The following is a 21,581-nucleotide window of genomic DNA, read 5'->3' as shown; positions in this document are numbered from 1 at the left end:
TTCATTCATTACAACACAAATAAAGAAAAATCTTTATAGATATAACATAGACTCAATGAGAAAATAATACACAAGAATTTGTATTCATGTAGAAAGCTCTGCTCTTGAAGTATTCCACAAATAATCTGGATTTTTTTTTATCATCACAACATGATTGTGAGGAACAAAAATACTGAGTTTTCAAAAGAAACTCAATTATTCCTGTTTCACAGGAGTTATTTAACAGAATTCCTGAGTTTTTCATGACTTTGATAGGTATCTGGCTAAACCTGAGATGACAAAGTGATCTTCCCACTGTTTGCATAACAACAAATCACAGCTTTACCCAGTTAGTGGCCTCGAACATTTTCACATCCAATGGGTCTCCTTGGATCTTGCCCTCCCAAACAATCAATGAATGACAAACTGCCAGTGCTTTGAACACTGGGCCCCAAGGCAGGCTGTGGTCTGCAGGGAAACTGTGAATATCCTGAAAGCTAAAGCAAAAGAGAACATAAAAGTTACTCTCAGAGAGCACCAAACAACATAATTCTAACAGAAAAAAAAATCCTAAATTAGAGGCAGTTAAAGACCCATCCTGGGACCAGACCACATGTATGTTCTGGGGACTTGTCCTCCCCCATGAACTTCTTTTCATGCACCTATTAAGGCATGCTCAAACCGGGTGTGTTATACCTAGTTAGGGAGTTCAGTGGGATGGAGATAGGAACAGATTATTATAAAATATCTTCCTTGAGGTGTATGCAAAAATTCTTTGAGTTCTGAAGCTGATGTAAGTTTGAGCAACTCTATGTATGAATATTTCTGGAAATGTAAATGGGCAAAATCAAGGCCACTGAAAGAACAGAGTTTCAGTTTTGTGGGTATGAATGACTTCCTCTCATAAAGGCTGGGGTTACACTGCAGCCTTGAGACCAAACTCAGCCTGTCTGCTGAACACTGTCTGCCCAGACATGCTGTGCCAAATGCTGGCAACAGTGGCTGCATCTTTTCATGCAGAGCAGGACCCCTGGAATAAGGCAAACAATTAATTTTCCATAGGATATAGAAATCTGTGTTTCAGATTTGGTCCTTTGTCTAGTAGAAAAATCTAATCACTACCCCACCAAATTTAGATGCCATTGGTGTGTCAGGGAGCCTTACCAGCTTCTTTCAGAGGGCAGGAAGCCCCAAAGATCCAGGCCATCTTCTGTTAAGGTGCCAGTCTAAGTGAAAACGTACATTTAAATTAACTTCCCACATGAGAGCTCCAAGAGGAATAAAAATCAAGACTTATTTTAAGAAGTTCCTGTCCAGAAAATACCAGCATGGTGCAGAGCGAAAAGGCTACCAGACAATTCCTAGATTCCAAGAAAAACAAGAATTTGCCACAGCTTCTGTTCAGACAACAAGAACTTAAGTACACAGCACTGGTCATTGTGTTTCTAAAATAAAATGGAAATGCTCAATCAAACCCCAGCCTCCCACCCCCCAGGCTCCCTTTACCAATGAGGGCATAGCCACCATGCAGCCATTACTTTGTCAAAGCAGACAAGGTTCAGTTGTCCACACATGTTGATCCTCTGTGGGCTGATGCAAAAGATGCCCTTTTTCTTCAACCTCTGTTGAGTATAAATGATTCCTGTTGTCAAGGCAGCTGGCAGAGCTGGTGGGACAGCAATAGTGATAACATCCAAAGCCTTCTTCACCACTTCTCCTGTCTCCTCCTGACATAATAACAAGGACAGTTTTCAGGAAGAGAGTGGCAAGGAGTGCTGCTTGCACTGGGTGTAGACCTCTCCATCCCTCCTCCCCTCCACTGCAGGTGCTTCAGGCTGTACTGTTTTCTGCCTGTGGTCCATCACCATGTATTCATCTCCATATGAAATGAATAGGCTTGATTTAACCAGAGGCTTTAAAGCCTCATCACTGCTAAAGAGCAGCCTCCAGGCCTTCATCCATTCTCCACGCAAACAAACCTGCCAGGTAGAGTTCAGAGCCTCCTCCAAAACACATGTGTTCAAACATGCCAGCTAGATCATTGCACCCTCAGTCAAACCCATTTTCCCATGACACAGCACACAGGAATCTGCTATTTATATGGGCATTCATCCAAATACCCAGAGGCATAGGTCTGGACTTCATGCTAAGGTGACAAGTGAGACATATGGGATGGTTATAAAAACGAGGGCAGAATGTATGAGCTAATGATTTCTTCTGACCTTATGTTCTAGGAGTTGTGAAAGAAAAATTTTTTCACCTGCAGGAAGAGATATGGAAGTAACAGTTACATTTGTAAAAGCAATGTATAATTTGGGAGCTTAGAGGTCAGTGCAAAACTGACTGCCAGGATGCTGAGCGTGGGCACCATTATTCTGGACAGTTGATATGAAAGCTAAAGAATTGAATGCTTTTCCAATTGGGGTCCCAGGACTGAGACACTGCAAACTAAAGCAAATTTGAAAACCATCATAGAGATTTACTGTTATTACCTCTGAGCTTGGGACTTTGACCACAAATCATGCTGCACTTGATGTGCTGAATTTCCATCAGGTTCTAGTTCTCCCTTCATTGATATTGTCTCAGAACACAGAACACACCAGTTTGATAGTATTTTGTATCTATTTTATGTTAGAATGAAGTGCTAACCACCCAACTTTAAATAAACCCTCACAGAAGAGGAAGCATTTAGTACATCCTGTGATTTGATCTTAAAAGATTGACAAGACAATTTCAGCGATTGAGATAGCATCACATGTATTTTGCATATTACAATGGGGAAATTAAATTTAAAAAAAGAGGAAAAGCTTCAAAGCAGACACATGAATATGTTCTTAAACACACTTTCTTTGACATCCTAAGGGGAAATAATCTTCTGAGCCAACTGATTGTAGATTATTCCCCAGGAGAAAAATGATTCAAAAGCTGAATTACAGAATCAACCTTACAACTCATGACTTGGACTTTACATTGGCAGATAATTATTATGGGATGAAATTATTTTTTTGTAAGTTTCTAAAAAAGTTCTAAATAAATAAGGCTTTAAAATTTGTAGAGCTGCTGTTTACAGTGTATAATTCTTCTCACATTGACCTTCGTGCATGAGAATGAGTGAACCATTTTAAAAGGGTTTCAGGTAAACCATTTCTCTCGCATTTAGTAACTCACCCCATTAAGTGCAAATACACACACTGTGTAGATCATTCCAATGGCTGCAAATGCTATGAGGCACATCAGGAACCGGAGGGCATCTCTGTACAGCTTGAAGTTCATGGGTTTAGGGTAAAGGATGGACCTCACCAGATCCCCCTTGGCTGTGCTGAAACCTGGAAAGACAAATTAAAATCATTCCAAGGGGAAAATATTTCAAATTCTCTGAAAAGAATGGGGGGCTTCAAAATAATTCATAATTTCTGCAACTTATGAAAGAAGGCACAGGTGTTTAATTTTAGTGTATGTGACCTAATCTGCAGAACATAGAAAAGAGTTATTTTTGTATTAAGGGGAAGGATTTTTTCAATGCCTTAGAAGGAGAGCAAAATTCTTCTTCATAATAATATGCTGGCAGTTGTTGTAGAAGTTACACCAAGCAAAAAGAAACAACACATAATAACTTACCCCAGCCCAGGATAATGATTTTCCATCTGTCTGCTGTAAATATGGATTAGTGCTTTTAACTTAATGTGATCTGATACATTGTCAGACTGTTCCAGTGAGAAAAATCATGGAAGGAAAAGTGAATTCAAATGTTGACTGACCAGTCCGCAGCACCACAGCTTTCACTACTCCTCTGTCATCTGCCTTGGTCTGGATGACCTCTGTTCCACAGAAGAGGACATGTTTTTTGTAATCTTCTGCACAGTACTCTCTCCAGGCCTTGAAATTATCAGCTTGGGGTAGGTGGATCTTTGTTACAGGAATACTTTCTCCTAGGGAAGATTAGCTCAGATGAAGAAAACTGCAGTACACTTAATAATGGCCTGCTGACTTTCAAATAAGTACCTAGACATCTAGGCAGTAAGTTAAAGGGTATTTACTAGAGAAACCAATTTACAGAAATTTTACTTTTATATTTTGACATCTTTGTAATGAATAGAGCTTAAAGCCTAGCAAACAAACAGACTGCCAGAGAAGAGTTTTCCTTTGCATCAGTACAGCAGCTTCATGTAAGTCTGAGAACTGAAAGCAGTCCAAGGACTCCAAACCCTGTTGATGTAGAGACTTGAAAAGGGGCCTGAACTGGTGTTGCATGACTGCTGCTGAATGGTCACAAGTTGTTTACCTAATTTGAACCTCATGTGCAGGTCACTTCACTACACATTCCCCCAAGCAGATGGGAACATGATATTCCCTGCTTTCCCTCTAGTAAAAACGAGGGCTTTTAGGTCAATGCTTGACAGGTGACAAATACCCTATTTATGTCAAAGCAGACACTAAGGTGAAGAAGAAATATTTTATGACAGCTGAAGTTTTCTAAATGAAAGGTGTTTCTGGATTTTCTCATTTATATGAAATTTCAGAACTGTCAGTTTCAGTTTGATTCAGATCAAGACCAAATTTAAAGAATAGAAATAGAAAAATAAATAGAACTGTGACCTCCTCCTGCACCAAAAATCCTGCTTTCCAGTGACTTCTCCCATCTGGTGTGTCCTCCACTGCTATCACAGGAACAGGAGGCTAAGTGTCTGGAGGGCTAGGCAGACACTCCACAGGTTGGAGATGTTGCAGGAATGAGACATCCAGCAAGTGACAGAAACCCCTGCAGCCAGAGTGGACTGTGGGCCCTTTGTAGGAACAACTTTGCTTCATATCCATTTTCTTCTCCTGTCCTGCTCACTCCTCTCCCCTATCCACTCTTTCCCTTCTAATCAGATCATCTCTTCCTAAATGCTGCACCCCAGGAAGGTAGAAAAGGATAAATTGTTCTTCCTAAAGTCCATAATGTCTGTTTAGACAACTAACAACAATTCAATCTCTTTTATATTGAACCAAAAGAATCCCCTTCTTGGCCAGCTATGGACTGTCTCACAGAAAGGGATGCACATGATAACACTGCCTGTCCTGTGTCACTGGCTGAAGCCATGGGGCAATGATGGTGTTCAGGTGACAAACCTGGGAGGGATGGGCTGTACCTGTCAGCATGCTTTCATTTACAGTGCATTGCCCGCTGACCAGGATGGCATCACAAGGCAAAAGGGTTTTGCCCTCTTTCAAAATCAGCATATCTCCAGGAACAAGATGGTGTGATTCCAGCTCTTGGAACCCTGAAAGAGACAAGAATGCAAACTTTGTGCTTCATATATTTCTCTGTATCAAGAGGACAAAATACAAGGAACCACTTGCTGAATATAATTCTTTATAATGGCTGGTAAACAAAGGCCCACAGTAGGACCTAAGTATACAACCTGCAATATTTAAGAAAAGCCTAGGTATCAGTTCCAACTGAAGAATTCCTCCTTATTTACCAATGGTTACTGTTCCAATGCACTGAGCTAACTGAAGAGCCTTGGATCTACATTCTTTTCCTTGACTTCATCTCTTTGGCTTGTGCTCTAGATACCTTGATAATGAACAGACTTTGCATGGAGCAATTAGGTGGTCTCTGCCATTTAATGGGTACGCTGTTGACTATGTCAGCACTGCTTTAAGAAAAATTACTTAGTTTTCCTGATAATTTTCTGCTAAGGCTGCACTCAATTATTAATAAGTTTGATGTGCCACAACATATTTTTAAGTTAAATTAACTCTATGTGCAAAAGTGAGTTAACTGAGCTGAGAAAGAGAAGCGGAAAGCCACTTTAGAATAAATCTCTTACTGTACATGCTTGGGCTTGATATAAATTGCTATAGAAACAAAACACATTGAAAAAAAAAGCATAGAGGAGTCACCTTCCTTATTTCTGCAGACAGTGACCATGATGTTGTTATGAGACTCAACCAGTCTGTGCAGTTTAATGGATTGCTATAAATTAAAGAAGAACACACAAAAGTGTCACATCTTACTTACATTATGCAATTTGTCCACTAACAATTATTACTTTTTGTTGTTTGTGGTTATGAGAGCCTTCAGAAACTGGGTTCCGGCTCTACCAGGAACTATACAACCACTCAGAGAAAGAAATTCCCCACCCTAATTACTGAGAGCGTAACAAAATGTTACAAAGTGAAGCACTGGAATGGGGAAGGGAGGATGTGGGCAAGGTACCACACAGAGATTACCATGACTAGGAGGCCAGGCCATTGCACCTGCTACTGCACAATGTCACAAGACTAAACCTCTGAGTAAGTCTTGTAGCATTGTAACATGCTGGCCTTTCCCAGACATTAGAAACAAATCTGCCTTGTGGCAAATCTGAGGTGTCTCACCTTTCTAAGATCATATACAGTCAAAAATATTGAGAGGAGAGACATGAATATGATGGCAGTGGCATACTCCATGTAATCTTCAGCAAACCACAGACACACACTGAACAGCTGGAACACGTAAAATGGATTTAGGACCTGTTTGGAGAGACAGCAATAGTAAAGAGGTGGCCACATTTAAGTGGCCCCAATATACCTAGACAGTATAACCTGTTAGAAAAGGTCTGGAATAAGAGACATTAAGTATTGTGACTTCTGAGCCCTGTTGTAATTTTCTTAGCAATCACTTTAGTCTAATCAGATCAGACCATCTTCATCTGACCAAGGGGCCAAATAATATGGACCAGTAGGATATTATTTGGGATGTGAATGACTCAGCCAAATCCTTGGTTTTTTTGCTTCTTACAAGAAATGTAACAAAGGTGAGAGAAGAACAGATTGTGCTGTGAGCATGGAGCTCACATACCACAAGCACACCACCACAAACACCCTGTTTAGGCTACATACAGGCTGTTCCTGTCTGAAAGAGGTATTGGTGCTTCATGTGATGCTGTGCCCAAAATCATGAGCTAAATGGATCTCTCTGCAGCTCTAGGCATGTACCAGGTACTGCTGTTCACTTAACCTCTGCTGATTAACAGACAGCCCTTGTCTGGAAGGTTTGATTCCTAGAGTAGCTTGGAAACCTTCAATGGCCCTCAGAAGGCAAACAGAATGAGCTCCCAGGACTCAGATACATACAGAGGAATACCAAGCAGACACACAGGCATGGGGATGGAGAATATGGAACAAGGGAAAATTAATGAATTTATGATGATTTCATGGAACAGCTTTCAACAGGATTTGAAAAAGAAATGTGCTTGAAGAGTAAGTAGTGGGAAGTTAAATCAATTGTAGAATCAATTATATGCACATATGGCCTCCCAAGCAGCTTAGAATAATGCTTAACCTCTTTGATGAGTAGTTTCCAAATAGGGATCACTGGAACATCGATAGTGTTTGGCCCACATATAACTCTCCTGTACGGGATAAAAAACATCACTCACATATGAAATATGTGACAATGTCACTTGGTCAAGAAAATGAAGATTTCAGTAGTCCTGAGAGCTTCTTTTGATCCCAGTTTAAAGGCTGGGAGGATATTTCTTAAAAAAAAAAAAAAAAAAAAAATTAAATGTCCCTACAGTGCTTATGTCAGAAAAGATGGCTGTACCAGTGGCATTTACTTATGCAGACAAGAGGTGCAACAGAACCTATTAGGCAAATGTTTCCATCATACAAAAATTACTTTGAGACACCATAAACAAAGGAATTCTGCATCTAAATAAAACTTAATTATCCAACCCCAAATAATTCTGCAAAAAAGCTAAGAGTGATTGGAATGCAAGATTTGACATCTGAGGATGCTGGATTTTCAATATTCAATCAACTGAAGATTATTTCTGTATTTAGCAGTTTCATAAATACATGTTCTGTAACTTGCTAATGATACAGTAGTTTATGAGAATAAGTTCAAAGACCAGTATTAGTCAATTTGGAGCCCCACTGAAGAAGCAAACATACCTTATTTGCACTCTTTTACAGAGACTTTCTCTTACTCCAAATAAGAATTGCTAAAAGTTAGTTACAGGACATAGTTATTTCCTGATTGAGAAGAATAACAGAGATGAATACTGAGACACTTCAAAAACTTTGACAAGGACTAAAATTCATTCTCTAGCCCTTTTCATTCAATATTTCCATGCATGGCTGTTTCATCTAAAATTATGTGCATATTAATAAATACACAAAAAACTCCTGGGAAGTGCAACAACAGAAGGAATTTACATATCTTTGAAATCCATATGTTGAGTGCTCATGTTTTAAAATGCGTACCTGACATTCTGTTCATTGCAGGTGAGACCAGAACCAAATTTATCATGTATAGCTGAGCAAGTGTAGTGGTCTTCTAGGACTCTAAAATAGAAAGGGAGTGTTCTCCTTAGGACATTATTGACAAAGATGCTTGACTTCCTCAGAGACTTCTGCAACCAGTGCAGTGAACTCACCCAACTCTCTGGAACTGTTTTGCATAGATATTCCAGACATAGCAGATTTTTTGTACTTGGATAGCTCTCACCTGGTAAACAAAACAGGGACAATAATTCATGCAACACAGCAAACAAAAATACTCAGACTTGCTCAAAGAGCTCACCTAGGCATCCTCACTGGGATCAAGTACAGATAAAGGAAATTTTATGGGGGCAAAGAGGGAGAGAAGACAGGATTGCATACACTGACTCCCTAGTTGAATTATAGATTGGGATCCTCAGCTCAGTGCAGGTTCCAGTTTACAGATCTTTAGGTCAAGCAAATACAAAACAGTGTTCTTTGTGAAGAAAGGAATAAGCTTCACTCTGATCTCACAGAATGAACCTAAGAGATCACTGGTGCCATGGTGGGTACACAGGCAGTTGTCTTCAGCCAACAGCTCCCTTGTCTTCCGTCTGGCTTCATGGAAAGCAGGGGGCTTTGGGCCATTTCCAGTCATGGTGCTGAGTCCTTCAGCTAAACAGATGTGCCAACAGACAAGAAAGGCCATCCCAGGATACTGAGTCACTGCTAATGCTAAGTCCTCGCAGAGCAGTTATCCATTAGGAACACATGTTGTCATTTATAACTTGCAAGAGGAGTCTGTCCTGTCCTGAGCAACAATAATGAAGCCTATTAGAGATAATGGCACTTCCTATCTAGCTGGCAGAGGGCAGGGCTATACACCTGTACACACGAGTGATAAAGAAATCAGCTTCAGGGAACTCTCCCTACCCAGTGCAATAAGCATTGTTATAGGCCAATGAAATCTAGACTCACCTCATCCACTGACTCAAAATGGAGCTATAACCACAGTCATTAACTTAACAAGAGGTCTGAAGTCAGGATTTCATGCAATAGGAGCTGTAACATCTGCAATGCTAAAAACTGGAGTGGTAAGAGAGGGACTCAGCTCCCTGTTGGAAGAGGTCCTTAGACAGCTCTTGGGCACCGCACACAACTCTGTGGATTTAGGTAGCTTAAATGGCAAAAACACTTTATAACTGACTTATAAGTAGGGGTTTCTGAATTGCTAAGGAAGGATTAAACTGTTCTCTCTTTGCTGATTTGAAATCTGGTATTTTCTATCTAGATGTTTTGATTGATATGAAAGTGGTGTTCAAAGGGCCTATTATTTGAGTTTATATTTGGCTTTTTTATGTTACTACTTTGATCCTCAAAAGAATGTTACAGAGCTGTCTCCACTTTCTTCATATTGTGCCAGCTGATTAAACTAGTTGGCACTATACTTTCCTGGTCACATTCATGTATGTCCACAGCAGAAATAGCAACAGCTTTGCTCAGCTAAAGTTAGGTTTATATTGAAAATATTTACTAAAAATGTTGTAAATATAAAAATAAATTTTAGTAAGTTAGAAATTATTTCCTGAAAGGGAAAATAGCTCTTTTCTGGATTCCTTGGTGCAGTGCTCTAGTATCTATAATTAAGAGCCAGATATTAGCAAATGTATCATTTTGCATTCCTATTGCTCACACAAACTTAACATGTAATGCTAAACAAGGCACCTAACTGAACTGTCTGGTACATGTTTTAGATCTGGGATAATTACATTCACTCAGCTCAGGAGGGACATTGAGATCTGCTTGGATCAATCCATCACCTACCTTCTCCCCAGTGTCTCATCAGGATCTCAAATCTATGGAACTGGCAGAGACCAGGATACATTTTTGCAACCGTTAACAATGACTCCTGTAAACCTGACTCCAGCAAACGCACTTGAAAGAACAAAATGGTGCATACAGAGGCAAGGAAGCAAAATGCGTTGATGAAACATTTCTGGAAAGACTGATGTCGCCCAGGCACTTTTCTGTTCTATTCTGCATCAGCTGCATTCATCCCTGTTTTGATGTTACTGGGGCAGCAGTGTTCAGTTCTGCACAGTCTCCTTTTAGACACACAGTCACCCCTAAATTCCCTGATTCCTATGTCAGGAATGATTTTTTTATTTGGAACTCTGATTCTTCACTGCCAACCCCAGTCTCCTGAAGCCCTCCTACTTAGAGGTTTTCTATCAGAAATAGTGAGAATTCTCATTTCATAACCCCTCTCAGAAAAAGAGAGGATTTTTATAGAGGCAAGAACCATTGAGTACAGTTCTCTTCTTTTTCCACAGCTCACTGTGTTCCTCAAGCTGTAAGATTCTTAGCTGGATGTGTTCACAGGTCACTTTCACTCCATGAAGCGTGACTGAGATTTGCCATCATCTCCCAGATGCTACAGGGAATACTTCACTTACTTGCAAACTTGGCTTCATTATGGCTTTACTGAAGATTGAGTCTTCCTCAGTGGCTGGATAATCTGATTTACTTTTGATAAATGCAGACACAGAGATCCATGTCACAGTCTTACGAGAATAAGTCCGAAAATCATCCTAAGTGAGTATAGAAGAGAAGAGTCACAACTTGCCCCAAACACCAACCAAACTCATTTTCACCTTGGAGTCAATGATTACAGTAGCCTTTCTAGAGCACTGCTCTGGCTTTTTTTAAGGATTAACCAACAGAAGCCTGTCAACACTTGTGACTGAGAGAAAAACCATTAGAATAAGAACAGAACCACTGTCCTGTCAAAATGCAAGTACTGCAAATACTTCAGTGACCACAGGTCCAGTGTTTGGCTAATAAGGATGTAATGTGATCACCCAGGTCAAGATCTAGGACAGGCAAACAGCACAGGACAATCTGAGATGCAGTGACCATGCTGTAAAGGGAAGATCAAAGGGAACACAGCCCTGTGCTGCAAAATGGATGTTTAGTGCCAGTAAAGGTTTACAGTCACTCCTGAGTAAACACTTCATTGGAAGAAGTGTGTCAGCACTTATGGCACCTTACACAAGCTTTTGCCACAAAATGAGTTCATGACCTTCCCACTTTTTATGAAGTAAGTTGAACATTAGAACTGCCTGATAACAAGTGTTGGTAGTACAGTCTGAGAGATTAGAGCATACCATAGTGAGTAGCCTCATGCTAAATTTCAGTCCCAAACACTGAACTACATGCATTAAGGCCAGCTATGAGACTGACTTACATTCTGTGTGTGAGCAGTTTTGCAGTTACAAAACTTTAATTAGAAAAGGGAACAGTAAAAAAAAAAATCTGTACCAAATATGAGTCCTTTGGAATAATTTAAGTGTGAAAAAAAGAACTTCAATAATATTTATATATCTTATTTGCCCGCTTTTCTTCTAAAATCAATCTTTTGTGTGGAATAGCATTTATTTTCTGATATTTATCTTTAATTTAGATTTCAGAATGAGTAGACATTGGCATGCAGATTGAGATGGGAACCAGTGAATAACACAGGTTCTCATCATTTGAACTAAAGTGAATTAAAATTCAATAACAAAAGTAAGCAAATAAGCTCTTATATTGCAAATGCAGAGATAATGATAACTTAAGAATTAAGGTTTTATGTGAAGTAAAAGATAATTACAAGGATCAAGCTGATGAAATTACTTGTATCCTCATCAGCAGTAGCCATCATCACATTTGAGGACCGATATAATCAGAATGTAGCAAAACAAAACAAAACTGTCATTTTAACACAAAGAATCATGAAGGAAATCTCAAATTTTCAAACACCCAGAGCATATTTGAGAAATCTTCTTGATAACAAGAACATACAATATGATTCAATTCCTGCTTAATTACACAAAGGATCATTTAAAAACTCATTTATTTGAAAAGTGTTCGGCATGGCACATCTTTTTAAAATTACACACAAGAATAGGTAATTAAAAATGCAAACTGAATTGAAGATTTAAAAGGGATATTAAGCCTAATATGATGTTTTTAATGAAAGAAAAAACATACCCCCAGACTATTAGGCTGCAGATTGTTTCATTAGGAAGTATTCAACAGGCAGATCTGTGGTTTTCAAAATGTGGGATTTTAACTGCATGCTGCTGTTCTCACTTAAGAAGGCAGTTCAAACACAAAGGCAGTAAGTGATCCATTTTGCAGTTGCAAACATTGAAAATGCCATTGTTCAGGAATCTTTGAAGCAGAACAAATCAAATTTTTGGAAGTCAACCAACCCTGCCAGGTCCTGGAGTACTCAGGCTCAGATGGGATTCAGACCCAAGTCTCAGTTTGCTTCTTTAGTGTTGTGGTGGCTTCCATGAAATAAAACCAGGGTTTGCATATATTGCAGTGCTTCAGTATAGTCCTCAACAGACAGAGACCAGTATCAGGAAACTACTTGCAAAATGTACCAGCTCTGAAAGCATTAACTGCATGATTGCAAGCTTGGGGAAGTGCGGATGGAAAATGGAAACAGAGCCAAGAAAATAAGCAGCGTAGGCTTGGCCTCTTCTGTGTACTGATCCCTCATGACACACTTGGACACTGCTGGGGACCCTGCTAGACAAATCTTTAATTTGGTCCAGTGGATAAATTTTGGCAGAGAGGGACATCTTCACCAGAATAGCCAAGCGAGGGAAACAGGATCTGCTGGATATTGCCAAACAAACAGGTGATTTAGAACCTGAAGCACACAGCTACAATGTAGAAAGCACAGGGATTGTAGAAGGGAGGAGGAAGGACTGAGAACAAATGACAGTCTTGAAACCACAGATATTGCAGGTTTTATCATCCCAATGTCTTTCATGAACCTTGTCTGATCAGCTGTTACCCTCCATTCCCACCATCATCATGCACATAATTTGTGGAATACTTTGAAGTTCTTTAGATCAACAGTGGTACACTTAAGATATTATTGCAGGAAACCAGCAATGTAAGAGATTTCAGCTAACTGGACACCTTACAGTTAACTCACCTTTCAAATAGCTACCTACTAGGGACTAATTAAAAGATTAAAGTAGGCACCTACTGTTGTTCTAAGCAGAACAATATCAGCTTCCTCCAAGCTGCATCGGATGCAGTTTACCCACACATCCCACTCTGGCTTCCAGTAAAACAGCAGCCTCAGAGCACCACAGGACAAGATGTATCCAGCAATGCACAAAGCCTTTCGGCAGCTTTGAGTTTTGTAGCCAAATATGTCCTGTACAGCAAAGAGAAGAGGAAAATCATTATATTTCTCCTAAAGAAATGCCTGCAATACTATACCTTCCTGTCATTCACTGCTCTCCTGTAGGTAGTGTTAGGTATGGTACTGTGAAAAACAAGCCATAGAACTTGCATTTGGCTGCTTTACATGTCTTACACATGATTACCAAAAATTTGCATCTTCAACTTTTCATCCATGTTCACAAAATCCAGATCCAATTGCTATTTTTCTATAGCTGTGAAACCCCACGAGACACTGTTTTGTGTGTGCATGAGCAGGAATGATAACATTCTACGGTTCAAACCTTTACTCCAAGTAAGGAATTCAGATTTGACTGTCAACTTTTTTAAGGGTCAGATAGCTGCAAAATTTAAGTACATCTGCACCAGGGGCTGGTAAGTGATCAGTGTAGAGCTGCTGCATTAGAAGGGCTGCTCCCCTGCTCTAGCAGTGATCTGCACTAATGCACCTATACTTCAGACACTCAGCCAGTGCCTCTGCTTGGTGCTGAATGACACTGTGTGCCTGTATGAGCTGGAGCTGCTGTGAACAAATTGTCACAGACACAGCTTTTGTAGCTGCTGCCACCCTCCATGACAGCTCCAATATGGGAATTTTTAAGCTTGCCCATGTGCCATTGGTCTAACATAATAATAATAATAATAATAATAATAATAATAATAATAATAATAATAGTTAGTAAGAACATCTAATGAACACTTGCAGAATGCTTTACATGTTCAGAGGACCAAAGAAGCTACTCATTTTAGTTGTATGAGTAGGAGTTATTATTCCATTTTAAAAGCTGGGGAAATTGTTACAGTGAGGCAGGGTGACTTGCTCAAAACATCAAAGAGATGTCTGTCAGCATTACATTTCAAGAGCTGCAGGTCTTGGTATCATGGCCAAATTTCCTTACAGTACTGCTAGCAAGGACTTAGAAAACATGAAATGAGATGTATAGTGAATTTATAGAGGAGATGCAGCCAAAGCTAAGATGGGAGATTCCATGGCTGCAATAACATCAGGTGACCAGGAGGATTTGCTAACATAAGGGTTAAGGTTCTTCAATTCCTTTCTTCCGAGTACATTTCCAGCAACTGTGCAATCTGCTTCTGAGGATCAGATGTCTGCAGCCACAGATATTGCAAGATAAGGTGAGAAGAAAAGGCAATGTAATTGTAAGGATGACTAATGCATAATTCCTGGTTGTGTGCTGGTGTCTGCTTGTTATGTGAAATGCAGGCCCTGCCCAGTGGTTCCACATGCTGCCTCGGCACACCTGCTCTGTGGCATTCCCCATAAGACAGACTCTGTCATCCTAAGCAATCTCCAAGAGGTTTCTAAGGGGAAGAAGTTGGCAACCATGAGGAAAAAGTATGGTAAACAATGAAGGGAAGTGGCCTGCACTGCACAGGACCTGGTTATACCACATGTGAGATGCATACACAGCATTTTCAAAAGCTTCTATAATCTCTGAGCAGACCAAGAGAATAAGGCAACTCTACAGCAGATAGAAGGAAGCCCATGGAGGGCAGCAGACAGGCAAGCTTGCTAGGAGGTAGTTGGTGTGGCAGTCATGTGCAATTAATATTCACATGCTCCTATAAACAGGTAAAGGATCTCCATTCAACTCTCTCTTGCTGTAACCTTAACAAAAAGGTTAAAGAAAGTGTCAGCACCAGCATACAGAATAATGCATAGGACAATGTGAATTTACTCTTCACAGCAATTGCTTACTAGCAGGATCCAGATGTTTGGATCCAGACTTCACAGCTTGTCAACAAGGCAAAGGATCTCCCAAGAAGAGAGAGATGCCAAAGGGAAGAACTGCTAAAAGAACACGCCTTTGGACTTCCTTCAATATATGGCTGGACCTGGAATAACTGGAATAGTATTTTGGGATGGGCATGAATATCAGGGTGGGGAAGACCAGGATTGCTGCCATGTGCATCTTGCTTCTGCCCATGAATCACTCCTTCAATTTCCAGTTTTTGTGTCTTACACCCAATGCCTGAGAAGTCAGTAAGGCTGTACTAATAGAATTAAGAAGAGAGAGGGTGAATGCTCTGATTGGCAGTCATTTGGGATCATCTTCTGTTGGCAGTGTTCTCCACTGAAATGGTCAATGGTTTCCCAAGCCTGATACATAACATAACCACAAAACTAGAGTAAACTCTGTATTTCTCTGTATTTTTGCCTAGGAAACCATGCACCAATATTTGAAAATATTGAAAATATCTGAGTCCCCCTATGCCAGCGTATGTTTTAAGGCCTTTTTTTTTCAGAATAATTTCAATTCAAAAAGTGATTTGAAGCATGTATCAGTATTCCTCATCCTGAAATACAGGAGATACAAACAAGGAAAACAGATCATCTTGGAAGAAAAGATCATGCTCCTTAAGATATCCATTATGCGGTGTGCTGGATCTTGAGCTTCTCACAAGGGACTTTCTTGAGACAGACAGGGAGACAGATTGACAGAGGGATACCATTTAAACTGTTCTGACCCTTCAAGAGCATGATTTGCCATATGAACAGAGATGTTGGTTCAGGTTTGTTGGTTCATGTCTTGATGAGTGCAACATTTCTTAACGCAGCTGTTCAGGAGTTCTACAAGGAGTAAACTGGGAAAGAATAAACATCAGATGTTTACTGATGTATCTAGATGTCCATGAAGGAATCTATTGCCAAAGCAAATAATTTCCCACGGTTTGGAAATGTCTGGAGTGGATCACCTGGGCCACGTCACTGAGAAGTAAAGCTAGGCAGGGAAATAGACTGAGTTCCAAATTTGACTTGTGCCAAAGCCCCTGAGCCAGAACCTTTCAAGCTTAACTTCAGTACTGAATGTTCCTTAGGTTGAGGAGTTTTTTCTGGCCCTGTGCTTTCAGCTGGAAGGATTATAGCAATGAATGTTGCATTCATAAAAAAAAAGGAATTAATACATGAATAACTCCTTGTTGAAGCAGAAACTTGTCACTCATCAGATAAGTCAAAACACAATTCTTTAGAAGAATTCTCAAAACCATTATCTTCCACAAAGCAGATGAATATTAGACCAGTAACAGAGGTATTCAAAATGTGCATGAAGAAGGGAGGAACAGGCACACACATGGTGCAGGTTTGTTCAGCCACATTAACAACATATAGTAATTAGGGTTTAGAAATTCTTGAAGATATTTAGGATTCTCTTGGCCTCTGCTACAAAGGTCTCCAAGCAAATGCATGTTCACTAGGGCAAACAATACTTTCAAGGCTGGCAGAAGTCCTGGTGGGAGAACTGCAGTGAGTGCACGTCTGTCACATTAGTTTTATGCTGTTAAGGAAATAACTTTTGCTGTGTTTCATTTTGTTGTGCTGTTGCAGACATGCTTCTTTTGAAGAAGGTCTGATGAATACAGATTTGCACCTTGACAACTTTTCTAATGCATGAACAGGTTTTTAGAATTCCATCAGTGCATTGGCATATAAAATAGTTCACAGTCAAATAATATGGGTTCTTGAGTGCACCAGACTAGGAAATGGTGGAAAATAAAGTGAAGATTAGCTGTCTTTAAGACTCCAAAGGGCTTATTATTATCTCATAGGAGGTAACACCATCTACAAAATAGGCTGGTGTACAGTGTTCATCTCATCTCTATAGAGTAATTTTTAATTAATTGTAGAGTATAGTAAAATTTTATTCCCTCATCTGTTAACATTCCTTTTCTCTCGAGACTCGCAACAGAGAAGTGACTGTAACAAAATGGTTTGACTTGTGAGTGAAGGGTCTAAGAAGGAGCCAGGATTATTGGACAGAAAAAGCTGCCAGACCTGCTCAGTTGGCAAGTAAGGTTCTTAGCTGCTTTTACAATCACACAAAGCCAGCATTCAAGAGCTTATCACTCTAGTGTCCAGCAAGTCTTTGTTACTTATGTTTAAAAGAAATATTGCTTCTAACTGCCAGGTCATCTGCACAGCAGAATTTAAATGCAAAAGTCAAACAAATTCAGGCACCTTTTTCTTTGGTGAAAACAAAGCTTATAGCTACAATCAGGGAGCCTAAGCAGTGGCTGTGAATGGTCATATTTCTGGCAACCCCAACACCAGGTACCCTATTATGTACAACCTGTTGCTATAACAACAGGTAATAGGATTAGACTTGAAAAACTGGCTAAGTTTCACAAGCAATTTAATAACTGAATCTCATTCTTACCAACCAGAGCCTGTTTCATAGAGGTTTGTTCCTGTTCACTCTGAAACCAGTAGTGACATTCACTATTGTTCATTTAGCAACAAGATTGTACCTTTCAGATTTTATTTCAATTTTAAAAGTTGCATTATTCAAATTCAAAGTATATAAAATTCCTGTATCAGATTCCCTTCAGAACTGTGGCATCTCACAGGAGGTAGACAGCTGCCAAGATGCAGCAATAAACTGGGGTTCACCAGCTGACTGACTGCAGTTCTCCCATTCCTTCAGCCAAAGCAATAGGAGAATACATGCTCAAGACAGGCTGCTGGCAAATCCTTCCCAAGGCAGTATCCTGTCAAAGTCTATCACAATCTTTTGCACTGCAAGACTTAAGCTTCACACTTTAGGTTTTGTGCTAAGGGAATGATTATTCCCAAGCTGTGCAGAGAAGAACATCAAATTGGCAGAGAGCATAAAGCTGTGTTTTAACTTCCTCTTCATACTCCACATTAAATGTACTTCTCAAAATCTTCAAACAGAAGAAGGGAAGTATACTATTAGCCCTCTCTGAGGCAAGCTCCGGAGCTCTGGAGTGTCCAGAGTTCTCTCACACTACTAAGATCTTTCTGGTACTACAAATGGTTATGGAGAGAGAGTTTATCTCATGCTCTGAATATACTTTGCTAAGTTTTAGCTGCATAGTGGAAGAGTGAACTTTCATTCAAGCAAATGTTCTGCAGCAATTGTAAAGTAAACCCAAAGCCATACACAAGGATATACAGGTTATTTTTTGTAAATCACAGTTATTATTCTTAAATCCAGTACTATCTAGCACCTCAGCTGTACCAAAAAATTGAAATACAGAAGAAAACTTCAAAGCATTTCTTCTTATTATTAGAGTTTCTGAACTTTCCACAACAAATTGGACATCTGGTTCAACACAGGGAAGCATTGCATATCCAGAGTTCAAATTAATTCCTTGCATGCTTTCAGATTACTTGAACTATTCCACTCCGGAAGAACTGGCACTTGCACAGTGTCGGCTGTTACGTTATTAGACCAAAAGATCTGATCTTGTTTGAGAAGAATTGCTTGTTAATAATTTGGTTCAGGTAGATGAAACTGGCTGTTGAAAACAACATCAAAAAATATTTTACATTGCTTTGAATCTAAAAAAAGTCTTTCTCTTTACTTCATGTATTCTTCTTCACTTCTCTACTTAAAGACAGCGTTTTCTCTTTCTTCACAACTACTCTCATTGACATACTACTTTCTTTTTTCCTTTCACACAAATACACACATTAGTTGTTCTCTTTTTCTACACACATGTTGCTTTTTTTCTCATCCTCCTACAGTACCTCATACATCCTCAGGGATATCTTCCACTATCTCATACTTTTTTTTCTCTCTTACATCTATGTAACAAATACACATGCATTCCTGCCTATTTTAGCATAATTTGGCTACAGTTTTAATTGCATTTTCTACTCAAGTGCTTAACAAGCCTTTTTTCTTCAATTTCCATTTGGGAACCCCAGGTGAATGAGCACTGACCATACTCATGGAGAACATGGCAACCGCCAGACACTCTGGATTCATAGTGAAGACTGACTCAGCACTGAGCTCACAGAGCAGCTGTGCATGGAAAATTCACAGTGCAAATCCCTGAGCACCAGATTCAGGACACATGGGCTCAGTATGATACTGGTGAGATGCTGATATGATACTGGATACTGGCTCCATACAAGCACGGCTTGTGTGTCCCAGCAGTGCAGAGCTGGAAGTGAACATTCAGGGTACAACAGTGACTGTACACAGCACCAGACAATCCACTTAAACCTAATTAGCTCCAGCTCAATTCTGGCATTGCTAGAGACAGCACTAATAGTGGTGAGAGCACAACAGGGTGTTTATAGTCCTAGAAGGACAAGGCAGGGTGGAGCAGAGGCACAAACCCAGCAGCTGTTTGGAGCTGGGGAGCAGTGGCACATCAGCACCAGGGCTAGAGCCAGGAGTGGGGTGCTGCCAGCCGGTTTAGTAACTGGGTGGCAGAGCCAGTCGGGTTCTGCATTGCACGGAGATAATTAGTCCCCACCCTCGGAGCAAGTGCCTTGTGCTTCCTGCACTGCTCAGTTGATGCAGCTGGGTGACTCTCTACTGCATTCCCCAGGTTTGCATTAGACAAAATGTGGCATCTCCCTTTTCCTGAATGGCTGAGACAGCTGTCTGAAAATCTACATTTTTCTTTGCAAAATAACAGGTATCCATGTTTGCAAAGACACAGTCTCTTTCACTAGAACAGCAATCTCAGTGAGATTTCGAAGACTTCTCCAGGATTTCTGAAAGTGAACAGCTATGTCAACTTGTAACTGTGTTTCAGTAGCTTTGCTGTTGAAATCCTGCAGGCATTCACATCAGTGCTCCAGTGGCTCTGCAGCACAGGAATTTTGAGAAGCACTGCATTTACCAGATATGCCTAAGAACTGTTGTTGTACAGCTGTATCGTGGATCTGACATCTCCAACAGAATCTATTAGAGGGACAGAATCCATGTGAATAGCTGACTCAGAACACACAGTAATGAATGCCAAAGCAGCTCAGAAGCACCGAATTCACTTCAATCGTGCACTGGTGTTACTACTAAAGAGCAATGCCATGCAGGAGACCAGAGATTTTGTGTAAACATAGAATGTTACAAAATGCATGCAGATACATTTCTCCCTGGAAAACTCTGGAAAGAAATACAGCAGTTCTGTATTTAGGAATCCCAGCTTCTGAGATAGTGTTGGTAATTCAACAGACTGCATTTGCCAGTAATTTGTGAAAACGTAACAGGTGTTTTTATGTTTTGGAAAAAGCCAGGGTTTGTAGTTCTCTAACTAGAGCTTATCCTGGAGATCCAGCTGTCAAGTGGTTGGGGATGCTGGTTTGGCCCATCCTTCAAACTCATATTAAAGCACCTCCATCTAGATCTGTAACACCACATGAATAATCTGTTGAGCCATCATCCCTTATTGGAGGGGATAACCGGTTAAAACCCATGAACACAACCAACCTTCTTTTTTTTCTGCTAAAAAAGATTACATTCCTTTCTAACTGTATGTTTCTGCCAAGGAAACACCCCAACTACCAATAACTCAATTACAGTCTGTAGCATTTTATTGCAGAACACATGCCACCTTCTGCTTCAAGCTGAGAAAGACCTAGACAGAGATACAACTCACCATCTCATTCTCTTCTCCCTGGTTAAGTTGTGCATAATGGTTCTTGGCAGGATTTTCCCCCATGAAATGACCCTCTGGAGACTTTCTACAGCACCCTCAGGACAGGTCTTCAGCATAGTGTGCTTCAACTTCTACATTGAGGAAGTGCTCTAAGTACACACCTTCCTTATAATTCTGATGATGTTTGAAGTAGGGAGCTCCTCCCTCTCTGGGGTTAGCAGGTAACACTTTATCCCTCCTCCCTTCATTCTGTTGTTGGAGTTTTGCAATTGTGAGGGTTCATGCAGAATTCACTCAAAAACCATGCAAGAAAGAAAAAGTTCAATGTTACAAGTGTTTGCCACAATATGATTCCAGAGCGTAACTCTGCTAGGTGCAAGCAAGCGCTGTTGGCACAAAACTTTAAGGGGAGGGCAAGAGTGGAGTATTTTTCTTCAGGAGATTATGGAATCACTGGAGACCAGGAGTGTGTCCAAATAAGAAACAAAATAGGCATTGCTACTGTTAACACTCTTAGCAACCAGTCTGAAATAATTGTCCAGCAGTGATCCCCACATATGCCATGGAAAATAAATCAAGCTCTGGCACTGTAAAAAGAGGCCCCAGTTCATGCAGGGGGATTTATGCACTAACTGTATGTCAGGATTCCACCAGGTAGGATCTGTAACCAGGACCTTTATTCATTAATAAGAATATCCTCATAGACTGTCTTCTGACCTCACCATATAGCTTTGGGA

The 21,581-nt window shown here is 40.2% G+C and overlaps 1 protein-coding gene across 1 annotated transcript in view; it reads right to left on the bottom strand.

Moving 5' to 3' along the window:
* ATP13A4 (ATPase 13A4) overlaps positions 1 to 21,326 on the bottom strand; it is a 41,572-nt gene extending 20,246 nt beyond the window's left edge. The window contains exons 1-14 of the mRNA XM_015638342.2: positions 20,845 to 21,326; positions 13,265 to 13,438; positions 10,671 to 10,805; positions 8,391 to 8,461; positions 8,218 to 8,298; positions 7,292 to 7,361; positions 6,346 to 6,480; positions 5,869 to 5,941; positions 5,112 to 5,243; positions 3,738 to 3,908; positions 3,148 to 3,305; positions 1,518 to 1,706; positions 1,144 to 1,205; positions 326 to 476 (exon numbers count right to left, since the gene is read on the bottom strand). Of these exons, the coding sequence (XP_015493828.1) occupies positions 326 to 476; positions 1,144 to 1,205; positions 1,518 to 1,706; positions 3,148 to 3,305; positions 3,738 to 3,908; positions 5,112 to 5,243; positions 5,869 to 5,941; positions 6,346 to 6,480; positions 7,292 to 7,361; positions 8,218 to 8,298; positions 8,391 to 8,461; positions 10,671 to 10,805; positions 13,265 to 13,438; positions 20,845 to 20,907 (1,665 nt within the window). The 5' untranslated portion in view covers positions 20,908 to 21,326. The remainder of the gene's footprint in view (positions 1 to 325; positions 477 to 1,143; positions 1,206 to 1,517; positions 1,707 to 3,147; positions 3,306 to 3,737; positions 3,909 to 5,111; positions 5,244 to 5,868; positions 5,942 to 6,345; positions 6,481 to 7,291; positions 7,362 to 8,217; positions 8,299 to 8,390; positions 8,462 to 10,670; positions 10,806 to 13,264; positions 13,439 to 20,844) is intronic.
* Between the last annotated feature and the right edge of the window lie 255 nt (positions 21,327 to 21,581).

The sequence above is a fragment of the Parus major genome, chromosome 9, assembly GCF_001522545.3.
Source record: "Parus major isolate Abel chromosome 9, Parus_major1.1, whole genome shotgun sequence".
Taxonomy (NCBI): domain Eukaryota; kingdom Metazoa; phylum Chordata; class Aves; order Passeriformes; family Paridae; genus Parus; species Parus major.
Note: the sequence above shows the minus strand (reverse complement) of the source record. Positions and strands in the feature narration are given on the sequence as shown.